The sequence below is a fragment of the Trematomus bernacchii genome, unplaced genomic scaffold, assembly GCF_902827165.1.
Source record: "Trematomus bernacchii unplaced genomic scaffold, fTreBer1.1, whole genome shotgun sequence".
NCBI classification, from domain to species: Eukaryota; Metazoa; Chordata; class Actinopteri; order Perciformes; family Nototheniidae; genus Trematomus; species Trematomus bernacchii.
The window spans coordinates 23,143,612-23,162,796 of NW_022988043.1; the positions used below are offsets into that span (position 1 = coordinate 23,143,612).

Genomic DNA, 19,185 nt, shown 5'->3' on the forward strand with positions numbered 1-19,185 from the left:
GAATAAACAGAAGGGCAACCATGACAACCATTCTTCTTCGCTTCTTTTGTGGAGGAAGTTACAGCGCCACGTACAGGCTCGGCATATGTACTGCAGCTTTTCCAGCGGTTGGAGCTAAACTGAGCTGTCTCGTGTGAACAGACACTTTCCGGTGTCTATTGCGTGTGGACGGAAGCTTTTTTGCAATTGCGTTTGCGTTTGCGTATGCGTTTTACCGTATGCGTCTCCGTGGGGCCGGGGCCTTAGCAAGCTTCAAGCACTGATGAAGCCCCTAAAATCATGTTAGAGCTTTGGAAAGACGACTTAAGGCCTATTTGTAAATTGTGTCTGCATTTAAACAACTGAAATGTTGACTTTAATTGAATATATCATGTAAACAGATTTCACTTAACTGTATTAGGTTTAGCTCAAAGCAATAATATTACGTTAAAATAAAAAATATTAGGTTGCATTCCAGTAACTTAATACAGTAGTTATGTGAAATTTGTTGACATAATACATTTAATTAAAGTCAACGGTTCAGTTTTTTCAGTGTGTTTCTGTAGCTTGTAGCTTGTAACTTGTAGCTTGTAGCTTGTAGCTTTAGCCCGTAGTTTGTAGCTATAGTTTGTAGCTGGGATCAATACCAGTTATCTTGGCTGTGGTGGTGTCCCGGGGTCCGGGGGGGAAGAGCAGCTCTCCGTGCTCCCCCCCTGACAGAGGCCCGTACTTGATGCGATAGTTTTCCACTGGAGCTTGGCTGTTCTTCCACTCAAGAGTGATGCTCTCGTCCGTCAGCTCCACTGTCTGCAGGTCTTTGGGGGCATCCAGGTCTACCACACACAAATTACATTTAAGTACATGGAAATATACTCTAACCTAACTCAACTGTATTTCTCATCAAGACCCGAAGCTTAAGAAGGTCCTTTTAGAACATTGTGAGATCATTGTGAACACATTTTGTCCTTCAAGGAACACACACCAGCCTGATATTAAACATACAACCCCCCAGCTGACACACAGCTTGCTAAACTTGACTATGATAAGCAGCAGTGATGAGTAACAAAGATGTAATCAAGTACTGTGCTTAAATACAATTTTGAGGTACTTGTACTTTACTTGAGTACTTCAATTGTTGCTGCTTTGTACTACAACCCCACTAGTATTACATTGTGTACTTTAACTCCAATACATTTATTTAGTACCTTTAGTTATTACTAAAGTATACTTTAAGTATATTTGATGCTTATACTTTTTTACTTTTACTTGACTACCATTTGCAAAGCAGGACTTTTACTGTAGAGTATTCCTACACTCTACTTTTACTTAAGTACAGGATCTGGGTACTTTTTCCACCTCTGATAAGCAGTTAATAGCTGTGGTTGGAATAAAACAGGCTCAGGTAGATCTATGTTCTTGCCTGACAGCACATCAGATTGTTATTTGAGCGTCACCTGTGAGGAAAGACTGGAACACAGGAATGCTGCTCTGCTCGCCCATGCGAGACGACAGAGACACCTCGTATTGGGTGTCGGGGGAGAGGCCTCCGAGGTGGTACTGGGTGTCACTGGAGGACAGCTCCACCACGCTGCGATCCGCGGGGTTGGAGCTGGGCCCGTAGGAGATGCTGACCCCGTGCACCTGAGCCACGGGCTGGGACCATGTGACCAGCGCTGTGGAGTCCGTCACGTCGCGCACATCCACCTGGCTGGGGGCGTCGATCACTGCAAAGGGGAGGAGAAACCAGGCTTAGGACACACGTATGATCAGGTATTTAATGAGATAGTTCAAAGCAAAACTCTGGTGCGTGCACATTTTTGCAAAAAAAATGGATTTTGTCTTCCATGAGTAACATTGAAAGGGTTTTTTTATGTCCATTTCCAACAGGAGGAATACTTACAGCATTAAATGTGTTATATCAACAGAACTCACATAACTGTATGAGGTTAGTTGAAAGCAATACTATTACGTTTAAATAAAACATATTAGCTTCAACTTAATATTATTGCTTTCAACTAACCTAATAGTTATGTGGCATTTGTTGACATAATACATTTAATTAAAGTCAACTTTTCAGTTTTTGCAATGTAGGCACCTGAGAATTGAGTCCTGCCCTTTAAATGTAGGCAGCAATGTTTAGTATGTCATTACATACCGGACTGTGCCCTGTCAAGGTCAATCTTTTGCTTCAGTTTGTCAGAGACCAGACCTTAGTTTGATTTGCCTGTTTAATTCAATAAACTTAATTGTTATATTACGTTTTCAGATCTGACATAATCAGTATGGGTATACATGTTTGAACTAAGTTTAACAATATAAAATGAGCAGTGAAGTACAGTTTAAATATGTATACAGAGCGGAAGGGATTTTAGTCTTTGCAGACCATTTACATGCACAAAAACCTATAGAGCACACTGCAGGAAAGGGAAAACCCCAAAAGGCATACGAGGGCCCCTATAATCCTAATCTATCTGGAGGGTGTCTAGTTCATTCTGTTAATCATCTTTGTAATAGTTATTTACAACTGTAAACAATGGAAACAATTGCAGGCTTGTGTTTTAATATGACCTATTTCATGTTAGAATTTGTGTTGGAGCAGTAGTAGACATTTTTCATTATGGTTTTTTCCACTGTTGTACACTGATAGAAATGAACCCTAAAATACCATGGGGGTAGGAAGCACATGGAGGATTGCTGTTCTTTGCAGGAATACAATCATTTCAGCAATGTAGGTGCTGAAAATGTGACAGCCTTCCAACATTTATAAAAGATATTCAGCCTATTACAGATCATCTCCCTGCTCCATGAAGGGCGCATTTTTACAAGGCTGAAATTGATTTGTCACATGTAAGCAACTCTAGGAAAGTCAACCTTCTGCACAGGGCTGATAAAGTGAACAATCTGCATTTGAGCTTAACACAGATTTGTCTTCTGAGGACGCTGGGAGTGTGTCGCTCTGGTGTCATGATACTGTTCTCCCAGGAGGCCGCCTCGCTCTGAGCCTGACTTCCTGCAGCATCCCACACAGGCTGGGTTATGTTGGAGGGGGAGGAGAGAGGGTAAAGCGGAAGGTCTCGCTTCACAAAATTAGCCCTTTAGCATGCAAATCCCACAGTACGAGCCTATATAATGGAAAAATTGAGCTGGTTATAAGAGAGCCTGAAAGACACGCAGATCTTTGAACCTTGAAATCCAATTCATGCTGACACGTGTTAGTGTATCCCAGTTACCTTTTCTACAATCCATTAGGATCTTTTGGTCCAACTTGTACTGAAAGAATCCATTAATGTCAATAGAGTGGTGTAGGAATGAGTCGTAAACCAAGAAATTAGTTAGCATTTTACTACTTATGGTTCGCTCGCCTCAACGTCTAGGTTTCTTTAAAACAATTTAATAAGCTCTATGGTTAACAAACGCTTGAAAGATTTTGACGTTAACATCATCTTTGCATCATAAAAATGGTGGTTGCCAACAAGCAAGTAAATATGACGACCAAACGTCTTCACGCCAAACATTAGCCACCATTAGCTTAGTGCTGGTGATGTGAAGTCATGTGACCGTGGGATAATTAGTTAACAGCATCAACAATCGGATCAGGGGGGCACTGGTTCAAACCCCACTGCAGTCAGCATGTCGTTGTGTCCCTGAGCAAGACTTCACCCCAGTTTGTTCCTGTGGGGATTGCTCACAGTATTGAATGTATGTAAGTCGCTCTGGCTAAAAGCGTCTAACAAGGGACATGTAATGTAATGTAATTTGCTTGTGGCTTTTGCATTTACGCTTCACATTTATTTCCAATGGTGTAAATATGTGTAGATAATCCTGCTAAGGACTAACCAACTAATCATTTCAATGACAATTGATGGATTGCATGTGCATGCTACAAACCTTGGTACATTTTTGTTTTAATTATTGTCTTTTCATCTCTTTTCGTATTTTTTTTATTATTTACACACACAGTATAGTACGGAAGAGGATTAGGGCCACATGAGTTTTGGAGGATTTGAAAAAAAAAATGTTGTTCTGACTTTAATCTTAGATTGGGAGAATAAAGACAGAATTCTGAGAAAAAAGTCAGAAATCTGATTTTTTTTCTCCCTATTTTCTGACTTTTCATGTGGCCCTAATCCTCTTCTGTAGTATAGCACACATTTATGATGCTTACACACTTTGTTCAGCAGGATCATTTCCACATATTAACACTGCTTATAAGATTTGAAGCGTGAATGTAACCTCCAGAAGTAGAAAGCTAACATTAGGCTATCAACAAACTACATTGCGGTAGCTTAATTACACGTCACACCCGCTAAGCTAAAGGCGGCTAATGTTTGAAGTGATGACATTTAGTAGTCTCATTTAATCACTTGTTGGCAACCACCATTTTAAAGAAACAAGCTACAGCTACCAGTGGAGCATTTACTGACGTATTTTATCTCGTAGAAAAACACTTGAAAATCTCCTGAGCTTGTGTTATCCACAGACCTTATAGCGAGTTTCTAACAAAAACACGCGGAAAAAAACCCATTGGCTTCAAGCCAAGCAAACTAAAAGTGCTGTAATCATTTCCAGTTTACCGGATTTTCATCTTATAAATGCATTCTTCTTGTTATAACTACACCATTTCACTTTATCTTGTTAAAGATAAAGACATTCTCCTTATTTCACATTATGAACTGACTTTAAGAAACGTCCATATTGTATTAAAAGGAAACACCGATCCAGATGTTGTCGTGTAGCTGGACAAATGCTGGTTTTATCCCAGCAACATCTCTTTAAGAAACCACAAACTGAACCTGCAAATGTTTAAAATCATAAAAATAAAAAGGTCTTCAAACCCTTCAGGTCTCACAGAGTCGTAAACCTTTTTACCACCATGCCTTTTCTCATTATTATCATAGCGGTAGCACTATGCTGCTAATCAATTTAAATCTTTCCAAGAAGTCTATCAAAATGACATTCCTAACAAGGAAGTCATCCCCCAGGTAATTTAATATTAATCCATGTAAATGTAACAAACCTAACCTCAATGTGCTCTCGCTGGAATGTAGCAGGCCTGCTCTCACTGCGAGGGCAGAAGCAAATGATAGGCCTCTAATGGCCTTTCCATGCATACTTGTGTTTATCCTGGCAGTGTGCACCATTTTCACACCATAAATAAGCAAAGAAGGGCCTGACCCACCGCTAGAAGCACTGCCATTTAATAAACTTTGTGCTGAATGGGGGAAACATTGCTGTGCCTGTTGAATCTGCTTTGTTGAAACAGAAGTCTCCCAGGGGTAAGAGCCACAGAGTCATGGTTTCAAAGAAAATACACATCTGGAGGTTTGTTTGACAGGTAAAGTCACACATTCAAGCATTTTCTCTCTGTATAAAGATCCCAGGACATGACTTCTTAGTATGGTACGATCCATTGGGTTTAGAGCCTGATGAAGCTATAGAGATATCTCATAAGTTGCCAACAGGCCTGCAAATCCATACCTTTTACAACCCCCCTGAATCACAACAAAGCAATGAAATCTAATGAAGAAATCACTCAGGGTTGACATGCCGGGCTGTTTCCAATACTCTGTTGGGGGCCCCGCAAGATGATAACCTACATATAGAAATCAATGAACCTTTGCAAAGTCTGAAGGTGACAACCTGTACATGTATTTGCATTCCACTTTGACAGCTCGGGTTGACAACTTATATCACTTATCACACCGCCTCGATCTGCAGCACTGGGTCAGAGTTTAGGCTTATTATCCTGCAGATGTAATTGTTACAAGGGTATGGGTCTTATTATCTCAGATCTCTTTTCCTCTTTCTTACCACTACAAACTATTTCATATTACACAACTGTACTCTCTACTGTATATATTGCCCTCTAAACATTAGCCGCCTTTAGCTTAGCATGGTGATCAATGGGACCGTTATGTAGTTCGTTATTATAATTACTTCTTTAAATGATGTTAATATGGGAGATTATCAAACTGAACAAAACGTAGTACATTTCATAAATGTGTGTTTGCCACAAAGCCTATTTTCTGCAATATACTGAAATCGGTACCACTTTACAATAAGACTACCCTTATAAAGGATTCATAAAGGGTTTATAATTAGGTTATTAATTAGGTTGTAAACACTTTATTAATCATTAAGAACCATTTATAAACCAGTTCTAACATTGTTTGCATACATCAACACAGGCTCACTATTTGGCAAGATGACTAAGCCTTATATTGGCACTAGCTTACTTCGTCTTCTTCATCAGCCAGCACCCTTGGTATCTGTTGTTCACTGAGTTGATTCCCCCCATCCATTTTGATGTTTCTTGGCAACTCTTTATGACCATTTATTTATGAGTTACTAACATTTATAACTTCCAAAATGGAGCCTTGTAAAGTGTTAAACAAATCACCATTTATTAATGAGTTTCTACCATTTATAATTTGTCTAAGTTATATTAAGCCTTATTGTTTTGCATAAATTAGGGCGTGGTCACATTGAGTGACAGGTCTGTTCAGTGACTGCTGCTGTTAGCTTCCTGTCTCTCTGCTAGCAGCTCCGTGATGCTACAGGGACTCAGCTTGCTCAGCTCATCGGGGGAACATAACCTGAACTCAGCCGTGTTTGTTGTGCTGGTGCCTTGTGGACTATTCTTCATGCTTATATCGCACTATTGTGACAGACGGTGCATGAATGCGGTTTTGTGGTAAGTGAAATTCGAGTACTTCATTTATATGTTGCTTATGTTTTTAGTCAGCTAACGTTAATGAATGGGCTTGGGTTAGCATGTACTGTAAGCAAGTGGTAGCTACATCTGTGCTAATGATGCTAATCGTAGCCTCGATAGAGAAGTGTTAAGCGTTAAGTGGGATAATACTGTAGAACAAACGGCTTCTGTTTGAGGTTGGTAAAATAAGGTCATCCTTGTAAGTTAGAGAGATATTTTATTAGGTAGGTAACTTTATGCATTGATAAGGTTAATTTAAATTCGCACTCGATTATGTAGACAAGCTAACGTCAAAGTAGTGTTGAAGAGCGGCATAGTGTATGTGAAATTAACCTCACAATAAGATGTGTGTATATTACAAATAATAATGTCATATTTCAAGATGATTACTTAGATATTACAATATGGTTGGTTGAGCTGGAGTTCATTATTGAGCTTACACGTTAACGTCACAGTCATATCTGAAGAACAAACCCAAACCTTGTTCTTTGTATTAATTGTATTACCAAATTGGTATCAAATAAATAGTAAGCATTGGTAACACCAATGCTGATAAAGTAAACTATTTGATTTGAGTATTTGTGTCTGGGAGAAGGTACTGTACCCAGCTCCTATGTTCGGCAGTTATAGACTGGGCTTTCTTGTACAAGAAAATACTTTTATTTTTTTTAATCAATATGGACCATTACTGTATAATTATCCTTAAATGATGTTATACAATGCACCTAATAAACAAGTATGGCATTTTGAAACATGATTTGCAACAATTTTTACTGTAATTTGTGATGATGTTGTGATTTATTTGTTGTTAGTATGCACGTGGACGCTTTGGACATACCTGGAGAAGGAAGAAATGGGTCTTCGGAATGATGGGAGTTAAAGACAAAAGGCGGAGACTAGTGTTGAAAGGATCAAGATGCCACCTTGTCCCTCTGATTAGACGGCATGTTAAGTCAGGAAGTAGCATTATTAGTGATGAGTGGAGGGCATACAGGAGAGTGCTGAGTAACATGGGGTACAACCACTACACCATAAACCACAGCAGGTGGTTTGCGAACCCCCAGACGGCAGTTATACCCAACATATAGAAAGAGCTTGGTCGACCGTCAAAGGACATGTCCGCAGACTGAGAGGAAACCGTACAGAGAGTTTGTTGGAGGAACACCCACCTCAAGGGTCTTGAATGGTCATCTTGGCTTGGCTCTGGTCACCCTGATGGACTTCTTGGACGCTTGTTCAAGGATATACACAAAGCCTTTCCAGTCTGAGTACCATTATGTCTTACCTAGTCTTTCATTTATGTCTGAGAAAAGCTTTTATGTTTAAATATGTGTATCAGTCATACTAAAGAGTCATTACTATGAGTCCTGATTCTCTTCATGTGTGAATAAAATGTTTTGCATGGCTCTGTTGCATCTTACTTTGCATTTCTGTGAAAAATGTGTATTAGGTCAGCGTGAATGTTATAACTCATTCATAAATGGACATGTGTATTAAACTTAAAAACAACATACCCTTTCAGTAGTTATAAATGTTAGTGACTCATCAATAGATGGTGATGTGTTTCACACTTTACAATAAGGCTTCCTTTTACCAATTATAAATGGTTGTAACTCATTAATAAATGGGAATGTGTTTTACACTTTACAAGGCTCCCTTTTGGCAGTTATAAATGTTAGTAACTCATTCATAGATGGTCATAACAGATGCCAAGAAACATCAAGATGGAAGGGGGGGAATCAACTCAGTGAACAACAGATACCAAGGATGCTGGCTCATGAAGAAGAAGACGAAGTAAGCTAGGTAGCCAATATAAGGCTTAGCAGTACAGATAAATGTGGGCTCATTATTTGGCAACCAACCGGTCACAGTTGCCCTGTTTATCTCATGTCTTATAAAAGCTTATTAATGATTTATAAAGTGTTCACAACCTAATTAATACATGAATTACAAACTATTCGTAAACCCTTTATAAGGGTAGTCTTATTGTAAAGTGCTACCCTGAAATCTAATGAAAAAATCCCATTGATTTTGGTCAAAGGAACCCTTGCGATGCTAACTTCCAGGTTGGTCTACAAAAATACGTAATTACTGCAATACGCTATAAAACCAGCTCTTAATAGTGAGTGAAATTACATTTTCCCAGATAATGTATACAGATACAGAAGACACAACGATATGTGGTGATAAAAACTGGTGGATGGAATAACACTTACAGTGGAGAGGTAATAATGACTTTCAGCCGTACAAATATAAGATGCAAGAATGTGATGCCAATCTAAGTTTCGCGATTGAAAGCCTGATGGTAAAGAGATTCAGAAGATCATTTCTAAAACGATGGACCATATTGATGTTCTGTAATGCAATTTTTGTAACACATGTTTTGGCTTCATTGCCAACTGAGTACATCCTGCTGAAGTCAAGCATTCCAGGTCAAAAAGCAGAATAATAATAAGCCAGTTGGCAGTGTGAATGTGCACACTCACTTGTGACCACGTTCTGGGAGGCAGGCGGTCCACGCTTGTTGTTCTTTACCACCTCCAGCTTGACCTCGTACTCCTGGCCGGGGCCCAGGCCCGACTGCTCAAAGGTGGTCTCAGGACGGCCGAGGGAGTTAAGAATCTCACCATCTTCCTCTTTCTGCCAGCACCCAAAAACACCAGTCATCAACCACTACAAAGATCAGTCCTGGCATTATGTGGTGAGTGGGAGGAACGACATACATAAAGGCGCTCTGTTTCCTGTTAAGAGTTGACTCAGTTTAATAAAATGTGGCTTTGAGTAAATCCCAGTAGCCCTGCATGGAAAGGTTTCTATGAGCACTCAACAAAGAAAATAAAGCATGAAGCAAAGTATCAATAGCTCTGTGCTGAGTGGTCATTTGAGCTGTCGGGACATGCTAACTGCTAAACCATTTTCCACAAGATACCCACCATGATCCTCATCTATTAGACCAATACTGAATTTAAAGTAGGGGCTCTGCACTGGGGCGTAAAATGTCTCTACCAGAGGAAAATGTTCCATACTTGTAGAGGCCTTGGTAGGCTCTAGGGACTGGAATACAGAAGCTCTGTTGGGAAGCAGGACTCACCGTGTTTCTGAAGATGATGTTCCAGCCGTCGAAGGGAATGTCCAACGGATCCCACTCCACTTCCACTGACGTCTCCCTCACTGACTTGAACTTCAGTCCCTCAGGCTCAGGCAGATCTGAGAGGCATGACACAAAACTCTCACTACATTTCATCGAAATCTACATGGGATTTTGTAAAAAAGCCGCAGAGGAGATTGACGTACGTGTAGCCACCCGAGCGCTGACTGGAAGACTCTTCTTGTTGATAAGCACAGCATAGACACTGATCAGGTACTCTACACCAGGCTCAAGCTCCTTAATGGTGGTCATCAGCTGGTCCCCAGGCACCCGCATGTCCAGCTCCAGACCTCCAACGGCCGTCGGTACATATGTGATCAGATACTCTGTGACACGCATCGCATTCTTCCAGGACAGGTCCACCGTCTCTGGGCTGACCTCCTCCACTGTCAGCTCCTTTGGTGGGGAGACTATAGAGAGACACAGAAAATCAGTCATCTGTGCTGAGGTTTTTAAATGTTAGCATCGAAGGAGAGTTTTCTACGAGGACTGGATGGTGTCCAATGGGAATATTCATTGGCTTGCATTTGTCATTGACATTTTGACATGATATTATAAGAAAACATCACGTTGATGCTTATAGAATTTGGTTTAAAGTTACTTTAACACAAATATATATTCTGAAGATGTACTACAGGATTTAGAGCCATGTTTTTTAATTTGGAAGTGTTTCTGGTTATTTTACAGCAATAAACTAAGCAAATAAAACCAAATCATCAATACATACCAAGTCAACTTTGTGAATTTGCAATGATGAAAAATCTAACTGCAGGCTAAGAGTGATGTAATCAGGACACAGAAAAAGCAATCAGATTACTGTCACATAAAGGATTACAAGCAGGATTACAATGTTACTAAAAACGTACAGGATCAGATTGTATTTCTTCTCTGTAAACTGTACTTTTTCTGTAGGCTAATACTTTAAGTGTGAATCTATACACCTAATGCCTGAGTTAACGGGTAACTAGTAATTGTAACGGATTGCATTTAGTAACACTTCCAAATCTGGTTTAAAGACAATAAAACTAGCTTAGTACCTGCTGATGTACGATTTCTAGCGCCAATTCTCCTTGAAAGATCAATGGTGAAACTTTATCACTTTTGTAACTCATCCCCAAAATGTCAGTTCTTTGTCTATTTGAAAGGAGCAGCGAGAATGTTGTTGCTCTTCTCAATATTTGTCATCCCTTTAAGCTAATTCTTTTTTTTTTTTAACAATATATTTGTATACTCTCTCAAATGCTATTTCCAAAAGCTGCAGCAGGCATTATGCAACATACTCCCAAAACAAAAACTGAACAAGACTGAATATTAGACATTCAATTAGACATTCAATATTCTCCTGAATTTGTTGTTCCGCTTGTGGATGTGTGAACAGGCAACATATTCGCTTACATGCACACTTCATTATGTTTAGACTATTAGAATAGGCCAATACAATTGTAAGCTTGTTGTAAATATATGCCCCTAAGTGGCCAAAAAATCAATAATGCAGCTTTAATGCCAATACTTGTAGAATGTTTCTGACTTCACTGGTAGTATATTGAAATAGACTGCAGACTTTGTAAGTTCTAAGTTGCCCAGGTGTAAGGATTACTCTCAGTGAATGAACCATCTTACCTTCAGAGCAGTCCTCTCCAAGGAAGCCCTCATCGCAAATGCAAACTCCGTTATCACAGCGTCCCTGGTTCTGGCAGTTTTCTGGGCAGGTCAGCATGGAGCAGTCCGACCCGGTGAAACCTTCGTAACACACACACTCGCCATCGACGCAGTAACCTCTCTCAAGACAGTTCTTGGGACAGGTCTTCTCGCTGCAGTCCTCGCCAGTGAAGCCCTTATGACAGACGCACTGTCCGTTGACACAGCGACCTTGGTCCAGGCAGTCATTGGGGCAGGTCAGCTCGCCGCAGGATTTCCCAGAGAAGCCGACGAAGCACACACACTTGCCGTCCACGCACTCTCCACGTCCCATGCAGTCTTTTGGACAGGTCTTGGTGCTGCAGTCCTCCCCGCCGTAGCCTTTGTTACAAATGCACTTTCCGTTAACGCAACGACCACGGTCTTGGCAATTGTTAGCGCAAGAGAGCTCACTACAGTCTTCGCCTTGGAAGCCTACGTCACACACACATTCTCCGTTAACGCACTGGCCCCTATTGCTACAGTTGTCGGGGCAGGAGAGGATGGAGCAATCTTCACCCTCATATCCTGGATCACAGATGCATTTCCCGTTGAAGCAATGGCCTCTTTCGTTGCAGTTCTTGGGACAGGTGAGCTTGGAGCAATCCTCTCCACTGTAGCCGGTCTGGCACACACACTGGCCGTTCACACACATGCCACGGTTGTTACAGTTGCCAGGACAGGTGAGGTCCCCGCAGTCTTCTCCGGTGTAGCCCTCTTCACAAAAGCAGGTGCCGTTGACACAGCGTCCGCGGTCGTAGCAGTCGTTTGGACAGATGAGTTCGGAGCAGTCGAAGCCCGTCCACGGCTCGTCGCAGACACACTCGTCCTCTACGCACTGCCCGCGGCCGAGGCAGTTGTTGAGGCAGTTGGTCTGGGCACAGTCCTCGCCGATGAAGCCGTCCTCACAGAGGCAGAAGCCCTCCACACAGTGGCCATAGTCACCGCAGTCCAGCATGCAGAGCTCACTGCTGCAGTCGTCCCCACCAAAGCCCTCAAAGCACTCGCATTTGCCGTCCACACAGCGGCCCTGGTCCTGGCAGTCGTTGGGGCACTCAGGCTCGGTGCAGTTGGGGCCCTTCCATCCAGGCTCACATATGCAGCTGCAGGTCTCAGTGCTCCAGTTACCATGGCCATTACAGAAGGGCTTTGTGGACACTTCACCTGGGGAACAACCACACAGGAAAAATAAATATTGTAATAAGAAATTGAATAAAATGAGCAATGCATCCATTTCTAAGGTAACTTGCCCTATTATAGGACGAAAAGGTCAACAGACTGTTTAAACAAAGGTGAACATTTTATTTTAATAAAAGTAACTAATAATGCCTTGATGAGGCATTTTAACTTCTCAGTGGTTTCTGTCCAATTTAAATTAAACACTTGAAAATACATTCATAGTGACTTAACATTTTGAAAAAACCTGAATGTTTCCCAAAGGTGCTCTGACAGCCCATAACTGACAACTGGCAGCTACAAAGCTTCGTATTATATTCAAGTCCTAACTAGCGAGACTAGCAAAGTCATCTTTTAAAGAATCACGAGAATCTGATCATTATTTGCATTCCAATGTTTGCTGGCAAATGTTGGATTGTGATGATTCACGAGCCCCTTTAATGAAGAAACAGCACGTTTTCAAAAACACGGAATGGAAAACAATGAGTAGAAGGTAGGAAGACAAAGCAATTAACTTATCCCTACATTGTAAAAAGGGTGACACTAATATGAAATACAGGCAATGTGTGGTTAATGAGTAAGAAGATGCAAATATATTGCTAAAAATGATTGCCTGGCTCAGCTTTAAAAACGGTGCTGCTTTGTTACCTATGAAATCTAAATTCACCAGCTTTCGAAACAATGTGGTTGAATCCAATTAGGGTTTAATTTCACCTGAGTTCACCTCACATGTATACTGAAGGAGAGAGACATTAAATGCAGTGAAGGGTACACAGCTACCTGTAACCTGAGCCCCACAGCAGCCCGTCCCTCCGCTGCACTGCTCCCTCAGACTCGACAGCTCGGACTCCAGCATCTCCAGCCTGCTCAGGATGTCCTTGATATCGGGCAGCTGGTTGTCGCAGCCGCACGCCTGCTTGGGGATATTGATGCGGTGGGTGAAAACGATCTGATTGTCTCCGTCCATGGTGTGCTCCATGTGCTCGCTGTTCTGCATGTCCATCGGGGCACTCTTTTGTTTGAGATCGGTATCACCAGGGGCGTCGAGGTCCACGGAGCAGAGGGACGTGGAGGGGACGTTGATGTTGTAGACGTGGTTGAACACCACCGGCTGGTCGGAGTGGGGCAGGGTGATGTTCTCCTGGGTTTGCTTTGGACTCAGAGCATCTCTTCGGTGGCGGATGACCTTTTTGACCAGGCCAGCAGTGGAGATCTCGAGGAGCAGGGTCAGGGTCACAAAGCCCAAGAGGAAGCCTTTAATGCCCATGATGACACCCTGACACTCAGACAACAGTCTATTCAGGTATCAAGTAGGTCTTCTTGTCCTTAGTCCTAGAGTAAAATAAAGAACAGACAGAAAGAACAAATTAAGAAGATCACTTTCCATGCTCATTACTGTGTCTGATAGTTCTTCTTTACGTCTTTATGTGAAAAAGGCCCAGTAAAATCAAAAGTGTTATATTGGAATGCAGTTCTCAACTGCAGTTCAGAGGTCCAAGGCACTGATTTGGGTAAAAAGTTGGAAAATAGTTTTGATCTGCTAGAAAATCCTTTCACATCCTTTAATACAGGATCCAAACGACAAAGGTTCTTTGAAGAAAAGTGGGAGATTGTTGAACCTGTTGAGTATGTTCTTGGGGTCAGATTTGATTTACGCAGAGATCGAACAACAGGAGTTTACAATCAGATACCTGTAACAGACACATTTGTGTATGTACCCTTGTTGGGAACCCTTAAGTCTATATTTAAGAACAGTGAACTATGTGAATTATTCCTGCAGGCAAAACAACAAGAAGAAGGTACTTATAAAGACATAAGTGATGGTTCATATTTCAAAAGCAATGATTTGTTTTCCAAGCAAAAACACGCTCTACAGGTTCAACTCTATGACGATTTTGAGACAGCAAATCCCTTAAGTTCAAAGAAGGGTATACACAAACTTGGTTGTATTTACTTCATATTGAGGAACCTACCCCCACAATGTAGTTCTGTGCTGATGAATATTCATGTGGTGGCACTTTTTCATGCACAACACCTGAACAAATATGGATTTGATGCAATACTAAAGCCTCTCACTGATGATCTTAAAATACTGGAAATGCAAGGGATAGAGGTGCCTTTCTCTGACTCACCATTGCTAGGATCTGTTATTCAAGTAACAGGTGATAATCTGGGTTTACACGGGCTGTTTGGTTTTGTTGAGTGGCTGATTGAAGAAGATTTAGTCCGTCTTCACTGAAGATGACCCTGGTATGGTTTTTCGTACTAAAGAAATCCATGCAGCTCTACAGGAAAATCCTGTTTTAGGGTCAACATTTGGTGTCAAGAAGACATGCTTGCTCAATACACTAACATTTTTCCACACCTCTGATAACTACGCGGTGGACATCATGCACGATTTGCTTGAAGGTGTAGTGCAGTACGAACTGAAACTTGTATTTCAGTACCTTGTCAATAAGAAGTGTCTATCTCTGGAAACACTGTCAATGAGGATCCAAAGTTTAAACTATGGATATACTGAGAGATGGAACAGGCCAAGTGGTTTAAAAATGGATGAGAGCACAAATCTTGGATTGAATGCAATTCAGTCATGGTGTCTCTTGCGAAATGCTCCCCTTATTCTTGGTGATGTTGTTGAAAGAAACAACAATTGTTGGAATCTGCTCCTCCTCTTGATTCAGATTGTGAATATTGTTTTTTCACCAATTATTACAAATGGTATGACATATTATTTGAAGCATTTAATCATTGATCACCACAAGCTGTTCAAATCTTTGTTTCCTGACAGAAGATTTATTCCAAAGCATCATTTTATGATACATTACCCAAGGTGAATTTGAAAAATAGGTCCACTCCTCCATGTATGGAGCATGAGATTTGAGGCCAAACATTATTTTTTTAAAAGATCAGTGAAGAATTTCAAAAACATTACAAAAAGCTTAGTAAAACAACACCAAAGACAGTTGGCTTATCACTGGGAGAATTTTAATTTTCAGAGATTCGAGTTTGGTCCAGTCAGGAAGGAAATGATTGACAGCTTGGAGGGTGGTGAGGCTTTAAGTGCTACATTTAATGTGAATGCATACTGCGACGTGTCAACTACTAACTGGGTAAAGAACTATGGAACTGATTAACAAATTGGAATGTTTGTTTTGATTAGAACTGATAAAGAAACTCCTGTTTTTGGAAAAATCAATAATATAATTCTAAATGAAGATCAAGCTTTCATTTTGATTTGCAAAGTGGACACACTGTATTTTGATGAACACTATAGTTCATACTGTATCGAGGAGACAATTGATTCATTTTCTGTTATTTCTATTGATGATTTGCGTTAGACCCTATGACAAACAGTTTTCTAATGAGATGGATGGAAAAACATACATAGTGCCACATTGTCATATTGTGTGACCTGTGCTGTTAAGGACTGAATGGACGTACTGTGGAATGTTAATGTAAGCCAATGCTGTATGTGTTGTTTTTACACAAATACAGTTCGATGTTAACTGCAAACTTTGAAACTTGGCTTGTGTCTTTCTTTGATATCGTTTTTTTTAATAATGTTGCATTGTGTGCAGGTGAGATTATAAATTGACACCCTACAGTGCTTTTAAAATATGAATCAACTCTAAAGAGTTAAATATTGAGTTACATTTGATATCCTCAATAGTGTTAATATGACTTTAACTCTATTTAGTGTTAAAAAAATGTACACTTGTGGTGTTAACTTTTGACTATGCAATAGTGTTGAGTAAATGTAACACTGACCGGTGTTGACCAGAGTTACATTTTAACTATAGAGATAGTTGCTGGATCTCTGTCCTAGTGTACACCTTTTAACACTTTCAAAAGTGTAGTTTTAACTCAAAACAAATACAACACTTTAAAAGTGTTGTATTTGACTCTATAAGAGTTCAATTAGCACTGCTGATTTTGCTGTGATATTGTGCTTTCTGGGGTGTTCCCTTTCCTGTAATGTGATATATAGGTTTCTGTGCATGTAAATGGTCTGAAAGGCGAAAATCCCTGTTTTCTCTCCAGAGGGAGTTTCTGCCTGAAATGCCTCCATTGGACTCCTTTTTTTAGTTCCGTGACATAGTGACATCACTGTGTAACACTCACTTCTATAGGCTAGAGCTCCAACAAATTGAAGCTGATCTAAGGGGCGGGACATTTCCGAGTCCCGACACAGCAGTTGAACCACCAAACCACCAAATAGCCAGTTTGTTTTCAACCAATCAGAGCCCGAGAAGAGCTACACCCTGACGTTACTATTTGAATTGCTGCTACAACAACGCAGTGGCGGTGCCAGATATTTTCTTTTGGGGGTGCTGTGGGGTAGCTTGACGTTTCATAGAGGGTGCTCAAACATTTAGGGTTTCCCATTAAGGTACCGGGCGCTACAGTGGAATTTTCTACTGCAACAATCCCCACACGCACACACAGTGTACCCGCGACTGTTACAATGAAGGCTCGATAATCAGCTCACGGCATATAGGTGTAAGCAGGGGTAAAGTGCTATTTTTTTACAAGTGGGGGGTGGACCTAACCTCCTCTAGTGGGGTCCGGGGCATGCTCCCCCGGGAAGATTTTCTTTTTAATATTGAAATGAAATGCTTCAATCTGGTGCACTTTGAGAGCAACATTAAGAGATCTATGGATACCTCTCTTAACACCATATGAAACAGACCTGTAAACAGATTTTCTTTTTCTTTATGGATACTTTACAAATCACTCCCCTTGTTTTACTGTCATATATATTTCATACCTGTTTTTCATTTATGCTCTTATTTTTTTATACCTATAATGATCATATAAACGTGTGCCTCTGAAATACTTATTTACATTAATCGTGACCAAACCGTTTGAGACCCACTGAGATAACTTAGACTAAAGTTAACTATCTAAACACTGAGAGAGTCCTTTACTTCACCTGAGCTGAGGTTATCTGAGACTCTCAGTCTGACAGGAGAGAGTTCTCCCTCCACCTTGTTGTTGAAAAAGCTCCTTATATCCGTTAGTGTAGCTAGCACCAGATGCTAACCACAACGATCTCCGGTACCGGTGCACGCTCTCTCGCTCGCTCGCGCACGCACACAAAATGGCTCGTGCCACACACAGAGCAGAGCTTGAATGAAACACAGAGACCCAGAAGTAGGCTACTTGTACTGTACTGTAGCATATTATATTCGAATAAATCCTTTTTGAAATTATGAATTTCACACATAAAAATTTATTTGGGGTGCTTAGGGGGTGTTATGGCTATCCTGGGGGGTGCTTCAGCACCCACTAGCTCCCCCCTGGCGCCGCCACTGCAACAACGTGATGATCCCTCACAATAACAACAATGGTGGACTACGTTAGAACTGTTCTCATGTTGCTATTACTAATACAGTTCTAAATGCACGTTGAATCTACCGCTTCCTTATACCAGCTGCTGCTGAAAGTAGTATTCACTGTCTCATTTTCAAACAATTAATGTCGCAGAATAAATTATTTACATGGAAAATGTTTGGCAACATAGCGCCGTAAATAAAGGATTATATAATGGTCGAGCAGATTGTTGGTGCCTGAGTATCAGTTTTCAGGGCCATGAAAACTGGTTTGCAGTAGGGCACCTGATCCAAACAGGCCCTGGTTGACACACCACACACACACACACACACACACACACACACACACACACACACACACACACACACACACACACACACACACACACACACACACACACACACACACACACACATACACACACACACACACACACACACACACACACACACACATACACACACACACACACACACACACACACACACACACACACACACACACACACACACACACTCGGGGCCATAGCTGTACTGAAATATCAGAGTTTCCCACTGAAAAGCAATGATTCTGTTTCTGTTGCCCCTAACAAAAGACCACTTCCAATCCTGATGCTGCTTCTGACCCATTTTAGCCTTTCTTCTCTCAGAGGAGGAGACACACACTTAGCAGATGACATTGGGGCATTCTTCTCACAATTCTTCAAGGACCAAGAGCAGCAGTTCATGCGGTGCCGCCCACATGACCTGGATGATTAGAAGCTTTCTGTTTTTGACCACGTTGAGAAAGATTGCCACAAACAGCCCGGCAACACCTGCACGGGGGGGCGCCTCCTCTTTTCTCTGCGGCCCGGGCTGACAGATTGATTGCGGTGTATGGTTAGACCATCTGTGGGCTTCCTGTGAGCACAGACTCCCCCGCTACCTGCAAACAGTCAGCTCAGCATTCCTGAGGGCCGCTTTCTTTTTATTTCTGTAACGTGATTCTTTTTTGCTTGAACCAAAACGCTTCGGAGACTTGACTCTTTTAACAGGTTTGCTAGATAAATACGCTGAGGTTTTGGCATTGACTTAAACCTGCTCATTCTGTTGCTATTTAATATAAGCGTTACATCAAATACACACACGGAAAAAACTGCGACGGTGACTTGACCAAG

At 41.2% G+C, this 19,185-nt stretch overlaps 1 protein-coding gene across 1 annotated transcript in view; it reads right to left on the reverse strand.

Annotated features, from left to right (window-relative positions):
• tnc (tenascin C) overlaps positions 1 to 19,185 on the reverse strand; it is a 68,104-nt gene that overhangs the window by 33,507 nt on the left and 15,412 nt on the right. Inside the window, exons 2-8 of the mRNA XM_034118203.1 lie at positions 13,476 to 14,027; positions 11,463 to 12,683; positions 9,989 to 10,252; positions 9,786 to 9,901; positions 9,181 to 9,334; positions 1,434 to 1,703; positions 627 to 812 (exon numbers count right to left, since the gene is read on the reverse strand). Of these exons, the coding sequence (XP_033974094.1) occupies positions 627 to 812; positions 1,434 to 1,703; positions 9,181 to 9,334; positions 9,786 to 9,901; positions 9,989 to 10,252; positions 11,463 to 12,683; positions 13,476 to 13,962 (2,698 nt within the window). The 5' untranslated portion in view covers positions 13,963 to 14,027. The remainder of the gene's footprint in view (positions 1 to 626; positions 813 to 1,433; positions 1,704 to 9,180; positions 9,335 to 9,785; positions 9,902 to 9,988; positions 10,253 to 11,462; positions 12,684 to 13,475; positions 14,028 to 19,185) is intronic.